The sequence below is a fragment of the Eurytemora carolleeae genome, unplaced genomic scaffold (assembly GCF_000591075.1).
Source record: "Eurytemora carolleeae unplaced genomic scaffold, Eaff_2.0 scaffold52, whole genome shotgun sequence".
In the NCBI taxonomy this organism is placed as follows: Eukaryota; Metazoa; Arthropoda; class Copepoda; order Calanoida; family Temoridae; genus Eurytemora; species Eurytemora carolleeae.
Window position 1 is genome coordinate 207,501 of NW_019396055.1, and position 20,748 is coordinate 228,248.

At 31.4% G+C, this 20,748-nt stretch overlaps 4 protein-coding genes across 6 annotated transcripts in view; 3 read left to right on the plus strand and 1 right to left on the minus strand.

The window, feature by feature from the left end:
• LOC111707011 (ankyrin repeat and SAM domain-containing protein 3) overlaps positions 1-275 on the minus strand; it is a 13,782-nt gene extending 13,507 nt beyond the window's left edge. For both annotated transcript variants that reach the window (XM_023480028.1, XM_023480012.1), the window contains exon 1: positions 177-275. The gene's annotated coding sequence lies outside the window, so the exon portion shown is untranslated. The remainder of the gene's footprint in view (positions 1-176) is intronic.
• A 663-nt stretch (positions 276-938) lies between these two features.
• Positions 939-5,644, plus strand: LOC111706704 (selenoprotein S). Its single transcript, XM_023479630.1, has 7 exons — positions 939-1,119; positions 1,521-1,628; positions 2,282-2,362; positions 2,886-3,044; positions 3,928-4,007; positions 4,701-4,746; positions 5,211-5,644. The coding sequence occupies exons 1-7, from the start codon at positions 983-985 to the stop codon at positions 5,239-5,241; spliced, it is 642 nt and encodes a 213-aa protein (XP_023335398.1). The 5' UTR covers positions 939-982; the 3' UTR covers positions 5,242-5,644.
• A 490-nt stretch (positions 5,645-6,134) lies between these two features.
• LOC111706730 (uncharacterized) lies at positions 6,135-7,782 on the plus strand. Its single transcript, XM_023479658.1, has 4 exons — positions 6,135-6,299; positions 6,744-6,802; positions 6,934-7,005; positions 7,636-7,782. The coding sequence occupies exons 1-4, from the start codon at positions 6,135-6,137 to the stop codon at positions 7,778-7,780; spliced, it is 441 nt and encodes a 146-aa protein (XP_023335426.1). The 3' UTR covers positions 7,781-7,782.
• A 6-nt stretch (positions 7,783-7,788) lies between these two features.
• LOC111706713 (alkaline ceramidase 3) lies at positions 7,789-20,634 on the plus strand. Of its 2 annotated transcripts, none has more exons than XM_023479650.1 (17): positions 7,789-7,841; positions 8,194-8,270; positions 9,519-9,615; positions 10,084-10,136; positions 10,482-10,599; positions 11,159-11,241; positions 11,745-11,830; positions 12,643-12,723; positions 13,825-13,898; positions 14,260-14,305; positions 14,597-14,716; positions 16,548-16,622; positions 16,883-16,947; positions 17,500-17,625; positions 18,026-18,095; positions 18,985-19,030; positions 20,009-20,634. In XM_023479650.1, the coding sequence occupies exons 7-17, from the start codon at positions 11,812-11,814 to the stop codon at positions 20,079-20,081; spliced, it is 795 nt and encodes a 264-aa protein (XP_023335418.1). In that variant the 5' UTR covers positions 7,789-7,841; positions 8,194-8,270; positions 9,519-9,615; positions 10,084-10,136; positions 10,482-10,599; positions 11,159-11,241; positions 11,745-11,811; the 3' UTR covers positions 20,082-20,634. The 2 variants fall into 2 exon arrangements, with proteins under 2 accessions (XP_023335418.1, XP_023335409.1); XM_023479641.1 differs by having other exon boundaries at positions 11,170-11,241.
• The last annotated feature ends 114 nt before the right edge of the window (positions 20,635-20,748 follow it).

Here is a 20,748-nt window from a genome sequence, read left to right on the forward strand (position 1 = left end):
GGGGGGGGGGGGTAATTTCCTACAGAACGATTTTTAGACCCCCCTTCCTTGGACCCCTGAAAGGCTGAAAATTCTCCTTTTGAAATTCTTGAGGGGTGAGCCGGGGGGCGACGACCCCCTTGAGGAAGCCAAGACCCAAAAAACCCTGCATATGCAGCAGTAAAAAATAAATTTACCTTTATATATGAGTTTATAAAATCATTGTCTAAAAAACCTAGAGGTATGTTTCCTTCCACTGTCAAGTCAAACCACTAACAACATTAAGCAACAATTGAGTATCAAAGGTAAAATATAAATAAAAACATTGGAAACGGGCTTTCTATTATTTTTCTGTACATCTATACACTATCCTATCTATCTATCTACATGACTACTGTATCTATCTTCCTGACTACTGTTTCTATCTATCTATCTACCTGTCTATCTATCTATCTGTACTGTATTGGATTGGCCCAATATATGCTTGACACGTATAAAATCAGCTGATAAAAATGTAGGAAATTTTAATTCATTTCATCAGTCATTGTAGAGTTAGAAAGTGACAGCATTGAGCTATCATGAACAATTATCAATATTGATTTTTTTGCCCTGTTGGTAAATAATATTTAGTTTGAATCACAACTACATAGTCTATAAAACTTTTGATTTGTATTGCTTTAATTCAATTCCGCTCAGAGACTGCACGGGATACCCTAGCGAACAATTTTTGGACCCCCGCTCCTCCCCTCAGTCTCACTCTACTATCATTAATGGCTAATGCTGTACATGGATCTCTTATGTAACACAGTGCCATTTACCGGTCATTTGACCGCAGTGCCGCTAGCCCCTAGTCTTTTTTAGCCGCAGCGCTCGGCCCAGAAACTGTCTTGACCTAACCTTGAGTTAATACTAGATATACACGATTGATTTGGGTAATTTCCTAGAGAACGATTTTTGGACTAAAAACGTGTTTATTGTTTCAGATGTGTCATTAAGCTGCAAAATGGCGACACTAGGAGAAGAACAAGTATCTAGAGGAGGAGAGGGTAGAGAGGATGCATATGTTGAATCAGTTGATGACGGTATAAATACAGGGAACGATGATTATACATATACGTACTGGGATGTGTTCAAATATAGGTAATTATAATTATTCCAACTAGGAAACCCAGCTTTGTCTGGAAATTGTAATTTTAGAACCTAGCTCGTGGTCCCTTAATCAAAATTTGAGGCTCAGTCCATCAACCAAACAAAAAGAGATTACTGCTTGATATGTAAAGTACATACATAATTGTTTAATTTTAATTTTAATTATTTTAATTAATTTTAATTGTTTTACATCTTCCATGGCGTACACATGATTTTCATAACAAAATTAATTAGATTTATTGAATTGAAAAGAATTTTTATAACTTGTTAAATGAAATAAAAATGGTAAATCATAAAAGCACAAACAATTAAAAAAACTTTCGATTGAAGAAGTCAATAAACTAAATGTTAGATACAATTTACAAGTAAATAATTTAATTTTTAATTCCTAGATTGGTGACATATCTCTCCAACCCCTGGGCTCTTCTAATTCTTGCCTTTCTTCTTTACAAAATCTACGCAAGGATTAAGATTGCGTACATAGATCCTCTTTTCTACAGGTTAGTTACTGCAGATTTAAGGGTGAAGGAGTAAATAAGGATTTAGCTCTGGACTTTTTTTTGAAGTAAGGCTAAAAAACAATTATTTTAACGGGGAAATTGATATTTTCTCAAGTTAAGATTTACAAATGTCCATTTAATAACCGATCGTTTATTCCTATTGTGGTTTATTTGGTTTATGTTCACTGCCCTTTAATTGTCTTTATTTATGAAACTGTAAATGAAAATATATATATATTATATATATTTATGAAACTGTAAATGAAAATATAAATATATTATATCAACATACAGCTTAAAAATTTCAGTTGAAGTTGAGAATGCACACGTAAATCTATAAATCATCAGAAGCCAGTAAGGCCGAAAATCATATTTCAATTTGAAGTTTCCAGCTGAAACCTGAACATTATTTTGAACAGTTGACAACAAACATGACCAACATGTTATATAAAGATTTCGAAGCCAGATGAATGCTGTAAAAATTATGATGTCTATGATGAACCCACTGATTTAAATAATTAAACAAGTGTACAAGTTTTCTTCAATATCCTTCCACCGTAAAAATATTTTTTACTTCTATTTTTTACTTTTGTAATTGCAGTGGTAATTCTTGAAAACATGAACCCCAGTTTAATAAAGTTTTCTAATTTTAGACTAGAGGACTGGAAGGAGAAGAGAAAGCAGGAGCAGGAAACAGCTATGATAAAAAAGAATCCTGACCAATATAGGAATAAGTAAGTATCAAAAAAATAAACGAGCAACCCAAAGGTTTGAGCACTATTGGATGCAAAATACACAGGTAGATTGTGCTTCAGACCTGTAAGTTTTATACACTTGCAAAATGTCAATTCAGGATAAACTGTAAAACAAATCAAATCATACTTCGTTGCAGTAAAATTTCAGTTTTTAGAACAGTTGATAAAGCGTTAAGATAAGATAGGATTAAAAAATACAATGTTATTCAAAATAAAGTAGAACATTCTGTTCCTCAGTTATTGAGATTTGATTCATGCACTTTTCTATTCATACTCTAAATACCACCTATTCATACGCTAAATGCCATCTATTCATACTCTAAATACCATCTATTCATACTCTCAATACCATCTATTCATACTCAAAATACCATCTATTCATACTCTAAATACCTTCATACTCTTAATACCATCTATGCAAACTCTAAATACCATCCTTTTTTGCAAAAAATTGCCTAAATGATGACTGATGACAAATGTAAATAATTTTTCTATTTCTGAGGATGGAGGAGATGGAAAGGGCGCGAAATCGTCTGCAGCAAGAGTACGAGATTAGAACAGCTAAATGGCGGGAAAAGCAAATCGAGAAGGAAGAGCAAAGACGACAACAGGACATAGAAGACTGGGATAATCATCAACAGGGGAAAGGGTATAAGAATAGGTAAATATTAGTTTACTTGATATGATTTACTATCTCAGGCGAAGTTGATTAATTCCTGATGTTAATGGATCAAATTCATAGTGAGAAAATTTTCTCGAAATTTTACTGTGTGTGCAGGTAGTTTTATATTTGGGGCGGCGACCTTAAAAACATGAATTCCGTGACGACTTCAATATCGTCTTTGTTCAGGATTACCTAATTTTTAAAATCTAACGACGGCTAGTGTAGGATTTACGTTAACGGTTTTTTACTCCCAAAACCTACATGTGTTAGATGATCAATGATCAAATTCTAAACGCGGGCTGGTGAAATATTCTACGCATCATAGCTTTTTTAGTAAGCAGGGGCGTAAAAACGAATTTGTCCATGGACAAGATGGGAGGTTCAACCTTTTTATTACATTCCAGGGGGTGGCTCAGATCCCGGGCTAAATCCCCCCCCCCCTCTGAGAATCACAGTTTTTTCTCCTCACAAAACATAATAGTTTTTGTGAAATACTTAAATTTGTGCTTTTATTGTTTTTTATTATTCAAGTATTTCACAAAAACTATTATGTTATGTGAATTGGTGCTTATATATAGTTAGATTTGTACATGATACCACTGTGAAATGATATAAAATTTTTTTTCTTTTTATGAAGCTGCAATTAGTTATGCAGAAGTTTAAGAATTTGTGAGATTTAGAAAACCAAATAAACAAGTCTTAATCTAAATTAAAGTTAAATTTTAAGACAAATTGTTTATGTAATTTTAAAAACTTTTTGATCATGTTAAGATTTTTCGAAAAAAAGGCTTTTTCTGGAGGCTGCGGAGGTCATTTTGCGGGGCTCATGGCGGCTCTGCACTCCCTAATAAAACAAATATCTTATAAATTTATTCTCCAGGGTTGGGAGCGGTGTGGATAGTCAGAGGGAAGCTCTGATTCAGCAGGCCAGGGTTAAAGGGAAGAAAGGATTTAAACCAGGTGATTTAACTTAAGAGGGAAAATTAGATGATATAAAAGAAATGAAAAAATGCAGAATTATGGTTAATATTTGTTGGGAGCCAGGTAGAGAGAAAATTGTAAATTTTTTTTCTCCCTCCCCCTCCAAGCAAGCGCATGTATTTTATTTTTATTCCAATTTTGAATAAAGTCTAAATAGTAAATATTTTACATAATATTCAATATACATATTTCATAGCTCATTGTTATTTTTATTCTTTTTGTGATGAGGATTGGGGGAGGGGAATTTTATAATGAGGATCGAGGTAGGGGATTTTTTGTGATTAGGATTCAGTGAGGGGATTTTTGATGTGAAAATTGAGTGAGGGGATTCTTGTGATGAGGATTGAGGGAGGGAATTTTTATGAGGAGGATTTACGGGGGGAATTTTTGATATGAGATTTGAGGGAGGGGATTCTTATGCTGAGGATTGAGGGTTGGGAATTTTTGTTGGGATTGAGGGGGAGAATTTTTGTGAGGAGGATTGAGGGAGGGAATTCTTGCTTTGAGGATTGAGGGAGGGGAATTATGAAAATAAATAAATATACCCTTATTTTAAACTAAAACAAAATTATTTTCTTTGCCTTAAAACATGTTTACATTTTCGATTAATTGTATGATTTTGATGCTCTCCGTTTTGAAGGATTTAGTTTTGTTGTAAATATGTGTTTATAGAATACAACCCGCTTATGGGAGGACTTGGAGGTGGCTCTGGATTCAGGTCAGTTATTTTTTGGTTTAACTTTCCGGAAAAAATGAGAATTGAGAAAAAATAATTATTTTCTTATATAGAAGATTGTATTATATTTTTCAAAAGTAAAAAGTGAAATTTAAATTTAAAATGAATCCTAAATCAAAAATGTTTTTGTTAAAAAATAGAAAAATCTCGGAATTGTCCTGTATGTCCTGTATGTCTGGATTTTTGTCATTATCTACCATGTGAGGATATAATATGGAAGATATCTTTATCAGCCAAAAGGAATTTATTAATCATATTTATGATTATAATCAAATGGAGTCTCATTTCATTTTCATGCATTCAATGGCCTTCCTACACATAAATCTACGTTGTTTCTTCCAATCTCTAGTATTGGTTTATAATTTAAAGTTCTAATCCCGAACTTTAAAATTAGAGATACGTCTTTAATCAAATATTTGAAATATATATTTTGTATGTTATTTTAGGCCTTCAAGACGTACAACTGGAGGGGGGTGAGGTTAATATCCCCAGAACAAACTGAACTTTCATGTACATTGTACAACATTGTCAACATGTACAGTAGTTCTGGAAAAATCCTACAATGCCCATCATATACAAATTAAGAACAGACGTAAATGTGGATTTTCTACCATTACTAGATGAATTTCAATCCTATATTACGTCTTTGTGTAAATGACGAGCACTGTACACTGCACTTGAAGCCTTATAAGCACTCAGTTAACAGTGTTTATCAATGACGTTAAATCCTGAAATAGCTTAAACAAGGGATTTGACCGATAACGTGGCGGCTACCTTACTAAACCGTGTGATTTATATCTTATATAGTAGATAAATTATTATCACTATTTAACTATAATTAGAATAAGCTAATAAAATTGTTTTGTTTTTCTCGTGAAAAGTTGTAATTAAAAAACGAGTTAACAGCTTCATGTGAACTATAAATTTAAGAACAATTATTAAACCAATTAAATTCTTTACAGTTTTATCGAAGTCTTAAAATGAAGGTGAGTCAGGTAAGTGTAACCCGGAGAACTAAATATCCGTCGAATTTTCAAAATATTTAAATTTATACAATCGTGCTTTTTCAAAGTAACGGGATGAACCCTTAGCCAGCATCATATTTGCTGATATGATTTTAAATTAAAAAGTAAAGAATTCACTACGCAGGTCAAGAAAAATGAAAGCTCGTGTTACGCAGGTCAAGAAAAATGAAAGCTCGTGTTATATTTAGAAGCATACATGTGGGGGGGGGGGAAGGAAATTACCTATAATCTCGTTCTTTCATTCATAGTTCCTCTAGCTGAACGAAAATATGTTTTTAAAGATTTTGTAGTGTTTCATTTTCAGATGATGATTTTTTTATTTATTTTATGAAAGATTTTATTAAAATGAAGTTTTCAAGAAACAAAAAACACAAGCATAAATTGAATAACTTAAAGAAGAAAAAAATTAAAAAGTTTATTAACAAAAATGCTGAGTACCTGGCTCTAGCTGAAAACAACAAGGTTTCAAATCTAGAGACTATTTCTGATCTTGAAGATATTCAGTTTCAGGTGATTATATAATTATATATTTAATGGATGAATTTAAATGCTAGTAAATTTTTCTGGGATTTTCTTTATCTTTATTACTTGCAAACTTGGAAGCATTTTCCTGTAAGATGATAAGATTAAAATTTTGACTGCAACGAATATGCAATGAATGGTTGAACTTAATAGACAAGTTTGAATTTATTGTCAAGAAGAATTAGTTGTAAACTGACATTTGAAGGAATATCTTTTTAACATATGGGTCAATTATTTACGACCACCATTCTCGGCGAACTACGTGATTTTCATATGAATATGAATGTTTAGAATAAATTGTTGACAAGAAATTTAGATGACTATACCCTGTGCTACACTTTTATGGTTAAAAATTCAAATTTCGCCCATTTATAAAAATGGAGAGTGGGACCCGAAAGTGCAAAATTCATTCTGTAACAAGTATTTTTTCAGGCGGTTTTGGTGAAACCTAAAATTTCTTTGGCTCAAGCTATTGTAATATCTAAACAAAGGAATTCATTTCTTTTAAAAACCTTACCTACAATTATATCGCTCTATTTATTTTTTCATTATGAAATAATTATTTTAAATGCTTTAACACCGACCAGGATGAATAATGAATTAAGAATGAAATATTGGATAGGAGAGATCGTAAAAAGCTTGAGTTTGATATTGATAATATCTGTGATCAGCTTCAGGAGAATATTCTTCACAGGCACTTGAAACCCCAGTTCTCAATTGTTTATATTCTAAATATATTGGGTCTTGTGTTTTCTAGAATAACCCCTCCCCAGGATCTGAATGATTTAGGAACATGGTTTAAAAAAGTTCTATCTTAGATATGCAATTGTTAAGAAAAATGTTTTGATTTATGATTTTATATGTAGTTAAAGAGACAGGCGAGGGGCGCCTCGGCTAGGACAGGCTAGGGGGCCGCGCGCTCCAACCACATGCTTTACTTTGGTCATGTACAAATTGATGGGGGGGGGGGGGTTCTCCCTTGTTTACACTTTTAATACGAAGTATGCCTGGATGGTACCAGTTGTAATATGATTGCTTATTTCTTACATTTAAAATTCTAACTTGATTAAAGCCTCTTTAAGTTAGTTAGGCCTAAATTATGAATACGAGGGAAAAAAATCTATAAAATCATTTAGACAGACAATAATGACTTAGCGAAAATAGAAATCTGCTGTTTTTTTACGGATCATGCACTTGATCACATAAAATTAAAAGTTTCTGTGGTAGATACACAATAAGTTATTAAACTCACTCTTAAGTTCCGACCTCAGCACTGGTATTTTTACAGATTTCTTATGATTGTTGAAATGGTGTTTCTTGTAAGAGATGAGAATGTCGGAAAGGTGGAGTTCCCCATCATAGAGAACCTGAGCAAACACATCAGCCACCTGGCCATACAACCAGCCAACCTACCAAACACAAACCAGCCAACCAATTCAATTAAACGACGGAAAAAAAAGAAAAAGTAGTTTTTTATTTTCAGAAAAAAATGTTGTTGAATCTATCAGCAAACTGATCTGTTACTCTGAGGTAATATTTTAATTAAAAAAAGAATAAGCTAGTTACATCGTACTTGGTTCCGTCAAAAAAATGTACTGGGTTTAACTTAGATACATCTTGGTTCCGACATTGTAAGGCGCATTTTGTACAATATAGATGCACTTAACGCTAAAATATTTTTAATAAATAGCCCATCATATACGAACAATTTACGTTTAATGGGTGAAAATGAGTGCTAAAGTTAAGGAAAGTTAAGACTTACAGTGGACCTAAACCAGGACCACTAGTTTACCGTGGTATATTATGTACATTATGTTCATAATATACCACGGTAAACCAGGACCTCTAGTTCACTGTGATATATTATGTATATTTTGTACAGGTATGCCAACAGAAGAGACCCCTCGTCAGATTTTGTTTGCTCTGTGTTGGAGAGGGGAAGAAGGTGCTCTGGAGAAGGTAAAGGAACTAAGTACTTGCATCAAACTCTAATATTTGAACGGTTTAAATGACGTTTTTTCTTAAAATAGAATTGTTTCGTAATATCAACTTTTATGATTTATTTTAAACAAGGGATTTTTAGGTAAGGTAATAAAATTAAAATTAAAAAATATGGTCACTCACTTTAAATTTCAATATTGAATATAGGAAGATTCAATTCACAATGAGGCTTAGAATTAATTTCATGTATGAGCACAAACTTCATGTCTTGAACGTGATAAGCCTCACTGTGAATAGTTTAGTTCAATGTTCTATCGACTGATTATTTAGTGCACTAAGCACTGTTCCTTTAAAATATGACATTGTTTTAAAAAAGGGAGATAAAAATTAAACAAAAATCAGTTAATACTAAATTTTAAGTTACATGCTCTTCTGTGTGTTACTTACTGCATAGGGTAGTCCATAGCAACAGTTTTCTGGAATAATCCAGTTATAAAAATTGATGAAAATGCATTTTTAGAGAAAAACAAATAAATACAAAATCAAAAACACAATACAAAAATTGAAAAACACAATCGAAACAAAGGTTCCATTGCTGGATTTTCACCAAATTACCCCCANCCCTCCAACAGTTTTAAGTAAACAAAATAAAATATAGGTTGGATAGTATACTCTGTATGGTGCTGTTTACCCTGGTAGTGAGCCCAGTTCTACGATAAGAATAGGACTGATAAGAAATTGCAAATTAATTCATAGATATATATTTGTTCTACTCTCGTCTTCAACTTAGAAACAGTTAAACTTCAGTTAATGCGGGGGAAACCTCAGTTGCTTTAACTTAGACAGATGTATGTTTCAGTGAATTTTGAAAATCAGATTGGATCCCATTTCATGTCAGATTATATTCAAGAATAAATAACAATAATTTATACGCTTTACAGTGTACATTGGAAAGAACCTGTTTTCATTTAATGTGTAAATTAATCTTTTACATTTATTAACGATTTTTACAGCGTGTTTATTTTTGAGAATTACGGGGGGAGGGTTTTGAAGATCTGGGAGGAAACAACGAAAAATCGGACAAGTTTTTTCATCCTTTATCCTACTTTTCACCCCCAAAAAATTATTTATTTTTTTACTCAAAATACCATCTANGGTAATGATTAAAAAATTTACACCCCTGCGTTTTAATTATTTAAAAATCCTTATTCAGAGCTAGATCCAATGAGATTTGAGAAACGCAAGTCGAAAAAATTATGTTTTCAGATCAAAGAGCTGATAGAGAGTAGAAAAGTCGGTGTAAACGAGGTGGATGAAAATAATGTTTCTGCTCTGAGGAACTTTCATCTTGACAAGTAGTGAGGTGTGCTTTGAGATTCTAATTGACAGTGCACATGTTTTTAAAAGCAATATTATTTTTATTATTAATTCAAAATAATTATTAAATTGTGAAGCATGAGAATATTACTGTAATCTTGTGTTTTCAGGGGGTTTTTGGGCCCAAAAGGGTGCTAAGCCCCTCTAGAAAGAAAAAAATGTAAGCCCCCGGACAAATTCCTAAAAACTCTCCTGAATATATGCTAAAAGACTGAAAAAATATGAAATCGTAGCTTGTTAAGATAAAAATTACTCACACAAATTTGTAGATTTTTTTCAAATGTTTTGTTAAGGAATTTTGAAAATTCATCTTGCTTTCTTCACACTTACTTTTGGCACACTTTCTCTATGCACATATAATTGTACGCACATTTTATTTTTTACACTAAACCTCCGGCACATTTTTTTCTCTAACTTTGCAGCACCGATAACTTGATGAAGGTTTGATCTTCAGGTTCTCAGCTCAGTTCAATCACAAGGATATCACACTATATCTACTCAGTAAAGGTGATTTTCATTATTTAACGCAAAAAATACTTTAAAAGTTATTTTAATTGTACTTTCATTTTGAAAAATAGAAAAATAAATTTCTTTAAATTGATCATTTAAAAAAAACTCAAGTAAATTTTTTTTAAATAAAGCCAATTAATAGTTTTGTGTCGCCAGTTATAATTTAAAGCAACATGTGTATTACTTCGTGGATGGGCAAATAAATAGCTAAAATTTGATTTGAAAACAGAAAAAAATCTCTGGCATAAAGGGTGCCCTAGAGAATTTAAACTTTTTAAATGAAGGGTCATGGATTTACGAGAACAGTCCCTTTAAACATACTTCTAAGTATTTGCTGTTTAGGAGCTAGTACTAAGATAAGAGCATATGATGGTAGAGACCCTTTATTATCAGCTGTAGAGAAAAGAAATCTAGAAATTGCTGAAATATTATTAAAACACGGAGCTAATCCTAATTCTTGGTGAGATCTTTTAAAAAATAAAACTTAAATAATATAATTAATCTCATTAATTAAGGATGAGAAATTTTTCCCTTATTTGAGATATTTTCTGATTTTTTTAGTATTATGAAGTATGGGCGTACATAATAATCTGTTCGGGGGGGGGGGTGTCACAACCATTTTTAACTTCATGTGGGACTCAGCCCCCCCCCCTCAATGAACACGAATCTGCATTTTAAATGTTAAAAATTCTGAAATAGTGGCGTATTGAAATTTTTAGACCTTTTTTTAAGCATTCAAAAATTACAAATATGTTCATTAACCAAAAGTTCTTATCCTAAATCCTAAATAACTATTTATTTACCTCCAGGTTGGTTTGAAAGAAGGAAGGAAGGGGAATTATTTTATTTATTTATTTATTATATTTTTATAAAAAAATGTTTAGCCTATGTTACCCCTAGGGTACCCAATGGGTTCCCTCAAAAATTTCAGCCGTTTGGCCAGCTATAGCTAACATATAAATATATACAATCATACATACAATATATATATATAGATGAGCGAAGAGGTTTATTTATAGATTTAATCCAGGAGTAATGAGACATGTCCTCTGCTAATGGCTCGAGAGATTAGATATACACAGATGGAAGATTTACTTGTCAAGTAAGGTCTTTCTCAGTTTTCATCAATTTTAAAAGTTTTTTTTAGAATACATTACAGCAAATAAATAAAAGGTTTAGAAAAGTGAACTTTTATTTAATACTAGAAATTCAAGGCGCTTCGCGCCCTCCTTTCTAGGCTTTTAGGTCGCTTCGCGCCCATCTTCTATTAAAACTGTGAACATGTTCTTTTTGTTTACATTTAAAAACAAAGAAGAAAATTTTTTTGCGGATTTCCAAGAATTTAATTATTTTTACAAAATTAAAAACCTTTAAAACACATTTTTTTAATTTTTATCATTCATAAACCTTCCCTGTAGTCACGTGATGTCCCAAAAAAAATTTGGGCCCGATCGGTACAGCCGTTTTGACGTTTATTGGATACAAACAGACAGACAAACAAACAGACAAGCCAGATTTATATATAGATTGAATTTTTCTCTTTTTCTTTTTCTGAAAAAAATGTAAAAAGGTATTCTTTTCTCTATTTAATGTTTTTACAATCAGGTACGGAGCAAAAGAGAAGAAACCTTTGTTGCAAAAGTGTCAGATTCTGTAAAATTATTTACTCACGATGCCTTCAGTTATTCAAGGTTTGTGATTTTGATTTTACATTTCCGTGTTTATCCTAACCTTAGACATAGTGCAGTTGTATACATTTTAAGGCAAGACATTTCTCTTAATTTCTTTTTTGAAAAATGTAAATAGGATTGGCTGAAATGGGTTTAGTAAGAAGGGTGGGGGGTGGATAGCTACAATTTCTGCATAAAAAAGTTTGGGTTCTGAATAGCGGAATATAGTTTTTTAAATTTTCAAAGATTTGGGGCGAACAAATGAACAATTGTACTTCTAGCTGGCAAGATTTCCCTTTTTTGTGATACTTTTACTCCAAAAAAAACTATTTTATCGAATTTACCAAAAATAAAATAAATTTTCAAAAACATTTTTCAAAAGGTAGACCAAAATTAGGGAAAGATTTTTCCAATAAATCTATCTCTGAGTCTGATTTAAACCTCCGTCCCAAAAACCCTAGAATATCTTGAAGTAAAATATATCCTGCACTATATTACATATTGAGTGTTTGATTTTTATTCCTCCTAACCCTCCTAACCCTAGATGTATCTTCAATACTATCCAGACTAACAGATTCAAAACAATACTCATCACGATGGATCAAGTTTCATAAAAGTTTGCTTTCTTTCCAAAGTGAACTCTTTGTGTTCTCACCCTTTCTCTTTGATTATAAATGTTAAAACCATTACCGAATATTGCATTTAAATTCAAGTGATTTAAGTTCTAAACCAACACTTTTGAGGACGGTGGATTTTCCAAAAAAATATATATATCCCCATGTGTTATTAACATTTATATCGATTATGAACTATCCTACAATCTTGATGTGTAGAGAGAATGGGAGTGTGGGGTGAGCGTACTGCAAGTATTGACTGGTGTGAATCTAACTACGAGATTACACCCTGGATTGCAGGGATATATTTTCTATTTAAAGCTTTTTAACGACAAAATTTCTACAGGGTGTCTCTTAAAAGCTGACAGTGGGAAGACGACTTGACGACGAATTTTACTCTGATTTATACAATTTTGGTTTTACTTAATAGATTGAAATCTGAACAAAATTCAGAAAGCACGAAAAAGGCAGACCAATTTTTGAAAATACCCGGACTAGGATAATTTCGTGTTTATTGTTTTTAAAAGAATCAAACTGGCAAAAGTAGGTTGATAAATTATCGCAAATTATTTAAAGGGACAGACCGGCTATGTTAGGTAGTTAAACTGATTATGCGGTGTTGTGGACAAATTCTTTAGGATTCATTTGATACATATAAAACGTTTCCACGATGTATAATCACTAAGTTTGAGTGCATAGTTGACGTTCAAAATCATGAATTTGGGTGGGTACGTTTTCAGGGTTTTTTTTAACTATTAAATAACGACGACGAAAAATAAAGTAAAAATTATACAGTAAACTAATTAGATGGTTAGGAACATATTTCTCAAAAAAAAAAATTTGTCAATAAATCAATGCTAGAATCAATTATTTGGTTTTTATCATTATATTGAATTTCTTATTTTCTATGAATGTATTCGCAGATTTCTACAAATTCTTCAAATGTCGTCTTTTTAGTAAAATTCCAGAAAATCTACAAAAATCTTTGTGAATAGTGAGAGATTATAGAAACTAATAGTTGAATAAGATTACTTATTTTCAATAAGTTTAATTTTTTTATTTTCTTAATCTTTTCTTCCTAAACAACAAATTATTTTACTGTAGAATTTTGTTTACATTTTTTGTCGTCCTTATTTAATATTGAAAAAAAACAATTCTGAAAACGTATCTACCCAAAAGTACGATTTTGAACGTCGACTTTGCGCTCAAACTCAGGATTTACAGATCTTTAAAAGGATTTATATGTCTAAAGAATATGTCCACAACAATGCATACTCAGTTCAACATTGCCGGTCTGTCCCTTTAAAAGATTAGTAACGATCTTTAAGCTGTCTTTCAGCTATCATGATTCCCGGGACATCCTGTATACGTTACTATATTAGAAAATATATCCTTTTGCAGAGTTTTGGAATACTATTTCCAACTTAGCAATGATTATTCCCTCACTTTACGGATGCTTTGTAGTTCTTACGCAGGGAAGAATCTAGATTTTGGTTTAAAGGGGAACTCAACGTTTATTTAAATCTATAATATATTATTATAAAAGGGGTTGTTGATGAAACCAAAATAGGTATAATTTTGATAATTGTTATCTCTATTTTCTAAGATTTCTTCCCTTCAGAAACACTTTCTTGGAATTTTACTGTCCAAATAGAATAGCCTATTATGTCATTCCATTCAATGCATTGCAGATGATTTAGTAATGAGGTCTTAGCCTTGTTTCATTATCTTAATTTGATTTTTTTTAATTAACCCCAATTTGTTTGATTTTCCATTATTTAAATTGTTTGGTGTGAAGTGGTTTTGCATGAAGAAATACGATTCTTTGAATGACAGGGACTTGAGACTAGATACTTGATCTCGTATCTCTTCTTTCTAACAGGTTAATATTAAATATTATTTTTGCATTTTTTTTTTCATCACTGACTGATTGATTGAAACTAAATAGTAATAATCGCTCCTAGTTATAATTTGCAAAGTGTTAGAAACCTGATGCTTCGAAAACTAGAGTTTGTGGGGAGTGTTCGGTTTCCTTTTTGTTCTTACATTTATATCTAATAATTTTTTGTAAGTAGCTTTTTTCCATAATTCCACAGGGTTCAGGTTTTGTCGGAGATATAACCTTTATGTATGCAAATTATGTGAAGGTGTTGTTAAAAAGCCTGATTTTTAGTTGGGATTGGATCCTGGATGTTCCACATGACCCTGCAGTACTCTATGCAGCTCCTGGATGAACTACCGATGATCTATACAACCTGCTTGTTTATTTATCTCCAAGCTATGATCAAAGAAGGTCAAAAGAACTTTTTAAAACTTCTTAAAGGGATTGTTGTTGTAATTTATGTGACCAAAGATGGAAATGCCGGATGTCCGATTGACAAAGGAACCCTTTAAACCATTAGCTTATCCGTATCAATAATATGGTAGATATTGTAGTGTTTCAAGCTGGACAAGTGTTGAACTCTGGCCATTTTCTCCATTGTTACGGAGCAGAAATATACCGTAGACTGAACTAGATAGAATAAGGTTTAATTTCTGCAACATTACTGGCACTACTTTGTTACCTTGTAGCTTCTCTAGTTTCGATTGTAAGCACAGATATGATAGAAGCAAAGCTTACATGTCAAAACGCATAATATTTTTGGTCTTCTCAATAGCTCTAAAAAAAGGTTAGTTATGGTTAAAATATGATTTCAATCTAAAATGTAATTTACTTTAGTTTTACGTAACCGTTGTGAATCGGACATGCCATCCTATAATTTAACAGTCACTTAAGATAACGTGTACAGTCCCTTTAAGTTAGTTGAGTTGAAAACAGTCTCATGTACTCTTATATTTCTGGACAAAGATAGGTTTGCATACTTGCATAATACACATATTGAGTAAATATAGAACTTAAACAGGAGAAAGATAACAACTTCTAACATAGGTAGTTTGGACTCATGTTGTAGAGGAGTCCTAATTAATTAAATTAAATGAAATTTATTAAATATTTGAATTTTCTAAAACGTACGCCTTCTTATTTTTTTCATAATGAACGAGATATTGAAATTATAAAAGATACTAAGTCATTCAATTTAATCTTGTTAAACTTTTTTTTATATTTTTGTATCAGAAGAAGGCAGACCATATTTTATATTTTTGTATCTGTTTTTGTATCAGAACAAGGCAGACCATATTTTATAAATTCCAAAATTTTGGAGTTAATAAACCTAAGGTGTTTCAGAACTTTATATCAATGTTTTTTTATACTAGCCTTAGAGGGCGCTTCGCGCCCATCTTCTAAATTAATTGTGAACATGTTCTCTTTGTGTACATCGTAAAACAAAACAAAAATAATTCGCGGATTTTCACAAAAAATTTCGTGGATTTTCAAAATTTAAAAAAATTTAATGAAGATCGAATTTTGATGGAGACAAATATTTAAAATTTTGATCATTCATAAACCTTCCCTGGGGTCCCTAGATGTCCCACAAAAAATTTGGGCCCGATCGGTTCAGCCGTTTTGACGTTTATTGGATACAAACAGACAGACAGACAGACAGACAGACAAGCCAAATTTATATATAGATTGAATGATATTTATATTAATATTATTATTATTATTATTGTTATTATTATCCTTTAACCTAGAATCAAAGTATCATGTCCTGTAGGCTATGCTACGTTACTGCACTGCAATATACAGACATAATTCCAACATACTGTCAATTGTAATTCATCTGCCCTTAATCCATAAAACTCAAGATTCTTGTCCCTGAGTTCATAGAAATCTTACCTAGAGCTGTTGTTGTATAACTATGTAAACAGTATTATAAAGGTCTCGAATTAAAGCCAATATAGAAATTGACAAACCTGTTGATCCATTACAATATTTTTTTCTTCGTCAGGGTCCGAATTTAATGAACTTAAGTCAAGTCTCAAATCCCCCAAAAAACAGTTTCAATTGAGCGCCAATCTTGAAAAATTTAATACAAATTTAAGTGCAAACGACAAATATTAGCCGCAGCTTAAATTTAAACCGCGGCTCAAATTCTTTAATTTCGGCCTCAGGGTCCATATATATGATATTAAAGAAAAGAGGGAGATTTTACTTGATTTTTTCTAATGATGGCTTACTACAGGTCCTGGAAAGCATAACAAGCTTCTTATCTGTTGCTTAGCAGGATATGCCATATTCTTCACCGCTCTTTACTCAGGTATTAACAAAATAATTTTTTATTTTTGAGCTCAAAACTTTTGTATTTTAAAAAGTTTTAGCCTCTAGATATTTAAAAATAAAAGAACTAACTTGCTTACGCATTAATATTTTCTTCAAATAATCCATTTAGCCTGTATTTTCGTCTCAAGCAAACATCCCATCAAAAAAAACTTGTTAAAAAACTTATAATTAAGTCACTTATAGTTCGTTGTGTTTTTCCTCACTCTGATGTCAAAGATGGATGATTATTTATTTAAGTGTGGAGCAACCCCTTGGTTATGGAGTATATGTATGCATTCGTCATTGTTATCCTACTCGGGCAGGTAGTTATCACCCTATTTACAAATCATTATTAATTGTTGAAATTTTAATAGACATGATAATTTTATATAATTTTAATAGACATGATAATTTTTTATAATTTTAATAGACATGATAATTTTATATAATTTTAATAGGCATGATAATTCTATATAATTTTAATAGGCATTATAATTTTATATAATTTTAATAGACATGATAATTTTATATAATTTTAATAGGCATGATAATTTTATATAATTTTAATAGGCATGATAATTTTATATAATTTTAATAGACATGATAATTTTATAAAGTTTAATAGGCATGATAATTTTATATAATTTTAATAGACATGATAATTTTATATAATTTTTGTTATTCTTTACTTGACTTATGATAAAGCCAAAATAGTTTAAAGAACACTGTTTAAAACATGGACAAATTTATTTGTTTTTATCACACATGAGAAAAGTTAAGTGTTTGCAAGCAAACAATGTTCTCAGTAACCGCACTCTGTTGTGCAGAAATTCACATTATCTATCTATCTTACTAAATATGTATGGTATGTTTAGTCTGTGTGGCTACTGTATCAAGAATCTAACCCTGCCTGTTTACGAGTATTTATTGTTGGAACTGCTCTGTATGCTGTAGCATTCCTTATTTGGAATATTGATAATCATTTCTGCAGTCATCTACAGGTATTCACTGTACAGTGAACAGATATTAATTACCCTTATTAAGAATTTTGCTTATTTTATTGGAGAATAAAAACCCTGCAATTTGCATACCCCCTTATGGAGTTCAATACTTGAAACACAATTTATAAAGTACGAGAGCAGTGACTAGGGCTCCGTGGCCACCTTTTGAAATAATTTTTTATCTAATTTTAATTTTAACGCTACTTCGATATAAATGAATGTATGATTGTCACCTTTTTGTTGTCCTTTTATTGCGTCCTGATAAAGCCTGTTTGAATTTGAATTTTAAAGATCTATGGATGTATGTTACAGAGTCTCAAATGAGTATGGAATGATGGATAATAGGGACTGGGGAGGTATATTTAACAAAGAAGCACGTTCAAGAATATTTATATTTCAGGAGTTTAGAAAGGGTAAGAGTACTGGAGTAGCAGCTCTGAGTCAACTACACGCTTGGTGGCATCTTTTAGGAATACATCTACTCTTACTTCTACTCATTTAGATAATAATATGTCAATTTCCATGAACTCAAAAAAAAACATTTTATTTTAAGCGAAAAATTTATAAAAGAGATAATAGAAGTCAAAGTTAGTAAATTAAAGGGAGTGTTCGCGAAAAATGAAAGGGGGTATAGGCTTAATGCGATAAAAAGCGCTTTTGATCGCTATTAATCTTACCTCTATCTGTTGTGTCTATAAGGAGAAAATTGTTAAAGACATCTAATAACTTAGCGGCCATACAAAATGAGAAAATTGCAACATACGACTTAGACCGTAAAAAAATCAATTTAATTTTAAACAAATCATTCAGATATTACAACCTATAGTCATCGATTATCTTTCGCCACATTTGTATATAGTTTATATTTTATAATATTTTTAAATTAATTCGTTTGTTTCTCTTGTCTTTTGCGCAACTATCTAAGAATACCGCACACCACTCACAATTTTCGAAATCCGTTGAAAACGTTTTCTAAAAAAATAAAATATTATAAAATATATACTATATACTATATATACTATATACCAATGGGGCGAAAAATAATCGATGACTATAGGTTGTAATATCTAAATGATTTGTTTGAAATTAAATTGATTTTTTACAGTATAAGTAGTATGTTGCAATTTTCTCAATTTGTATGGCCGCTAAGTTATTCGGTATGAGACGTCTTTAACAATTTTCTCCTTGTAGACGCAACAGATAGAAGTAAGATTAGTAGCGATCAAAAGAGCTTTTTTATCGCATTAAGCCTATACCCCCTTTCATTTTTCGCGAACACTCCCTTTAAATTGTTATCTGTTCTTTAAGAATTTAACATATACCTATTTTTAGCAAGTTTGACTAAATTTGTATTTCTAGCTGGATATTCTACATATCTTCATATACTCTTCAGTTCACACTTCAGGAGAATATTTATATTCATTTTAAATTAAGAACCTGACAGTTTTGAACAGGACTAAAAGCAAAAATACGTTTCTCTCATTTAACGGAACTTGTCCATGAGAAAGCGTTAATCTTCAATATGTGAACTCAATATCAAAACTTTAAACACATTATTTTAAGTGATAGAATGCTTTTCCCGTCTAAAAAAGCTGACACGTATTTTCATAATCTTTCACGGGCTGAGGAAAGTTTTCTGTGGCGTCAAAATTTTTCATTATTTTTAGGTATACACTATACAGGTACACATAAGCAATTAACTTGAACCGTTGGACCACAAAAGATTCGGATTAGGAAGGGATAAACCATACAAAAGTTCCGCCCTGAGGTGATATTTTTAGAGAAAAGAAAAATTACTTAATCCTATCCCGATTGGGCCATTTTTATCTAATATAGATTTTGCACTTAGAGTTGAGATAGGGGAGTGTGATACTGATACATTTCCCTAGTCAAACTTTTAAAGGCCTGCTCATTAAAAAATTAGACCTATCTTTAATGGTTAGAGTGCAAGGGAGGATTTTAAAAAGTTCAATAAGTGCATTGGAAAAATTTTCAAAAATAAATATTTTTACTTTTGACAAATCTAAACATCAGACACATGTTATTACATCAGTTTTTCAAGGGCTTTTTAAATATATAAATTTTAGCTCCGTAGCTTAATTAATAAAAAAGTTATTAACCATTTCTGATTCTTTTGAAACACCGACCTGCCCATTGACGCTCCTCCACCCTACCCTATGCATTAAAAAGATATTAAGCAAAATCTGTCACAACTATTAAGTTGAAAAAGTTTAGACGATTTAAGGTTCTAATGTAAGCCGTTTTTAAGTTATTTAGAAAAAACACAGGGGGGAGGACCCCCCCCCTCAAACGTGATAGGGTTAAAATTGTTCTTTTTTAAAAATTTTTTTTTAGATATTGAATATTTATATTGGTTGTTCAGGCTCTCCATGCTGAAAAGGAATCCCAAGTTCGTCATCTGCCCTATTGGACTCTCCGTCGTAACTTCTCCTTAGGACTGAGTTACAGTGTTAACTCTCCTGGGTGTACTTTCCAGTGTAATGGTTGTAACATATTTAGTAAAACTCTTACGTTACATTAGTAACATCAGGTTTAAACTTTAGTGATAAAGTTGGAATAACTTGCATTAACATCTAAGGTTAAGAGTTAATGAAAAAAATCTCAAAAGGAGACTTGCTCCAGCAATGATTCCAAAGTGGTTTTCTTTTACATTTTTGAAAAAGCTTTAACTTTTGAAATTCAAATCTTTGTAAATTACGGTCATGATTCATGATGAACAAAATACGGTGTTTTGTTCATTTTTGAGCTGAATATATATGGTACACACTACACATTACACAGTCACATCATCACATGACTCACTTCTAATAATGGTTTCACTGTAGTCTTGAAGTAGTGATAGTAGTCAATTTAGATAAATTATTATAGCGGAATTATATCTTTTTAAAATATCTTTAACAATTGTTATTTTAAGTTTAGAAATTAAAATTGTAATATTTTAGTTGTCAAATTTACATCACTTGTCCTATAAACACAGATTCAACTATTGTTCTTGGTGACCTTAAACCTTAAATCCCAAGCTGTGCAATGTGCAATGTGAATAGATTTGGGACTGGGAGTGATGGTATGCTTGAGATTATCATGATAAAAAAATCTAAACTA

Coding starts and splice junctions, on each gene's coding strand:
- LOC111706704 (XM_023479630.1), top strand. CDS start 983: ATGGCGACACTAGGAGAAGAACAAGTATCTAGAGGAGGAGAGGGTAGA. Junction 1,120..1,520: donor TGGGATGTGTTCAAATATAG/GTAATTATAATT, acceptor TTTAATTCCTAG/ATTGGTGACATATCTCTCCA. Junction 1,629..2,281: donor ATAGATCCTCTTTTCTACAG/GTTAGTTACTGC, acceptor TTCTAATTTTAG/ACTAGAGGACTGGAAGGAGA.
- LOC111706730 (XM_023479658.1), top strand. CDS start 6,135: ATGAAGTTTTCAAGAAACAAAAAACACAAGCATAAATTGAATAACTTA. Junction 6,300..6,743: donor TTGAAGATATTCAGTTTCAG/GTGATTATATAA, acceptor GTATTTTTTCAG/GCGGTTTTGGTGAAACCTAA. Junction 7,006..7,635: donor CAGGAGAATATTCTTCACAG/GCACTTGAAACC, acceptor GTTTCTTGTAAG/AGATGAGAATGTCGGAAAGG.
- LOC111706713 (XM_023479650.1), top strand. Junction 13,899..14,259: donor GCTTTGTAGTTCTTACGCAG/GGAAGAATCTAG, acceptor TTTGAATGACAG/GGACTTGAGACTAGATACTT. Junction 14,717..16,547: donor CCAAGCTATGATCAAAGAAG/GTCAAAAGAACT, acceptor GGCTTACTACAG/GTCCTGGAAAGCATAACAAG.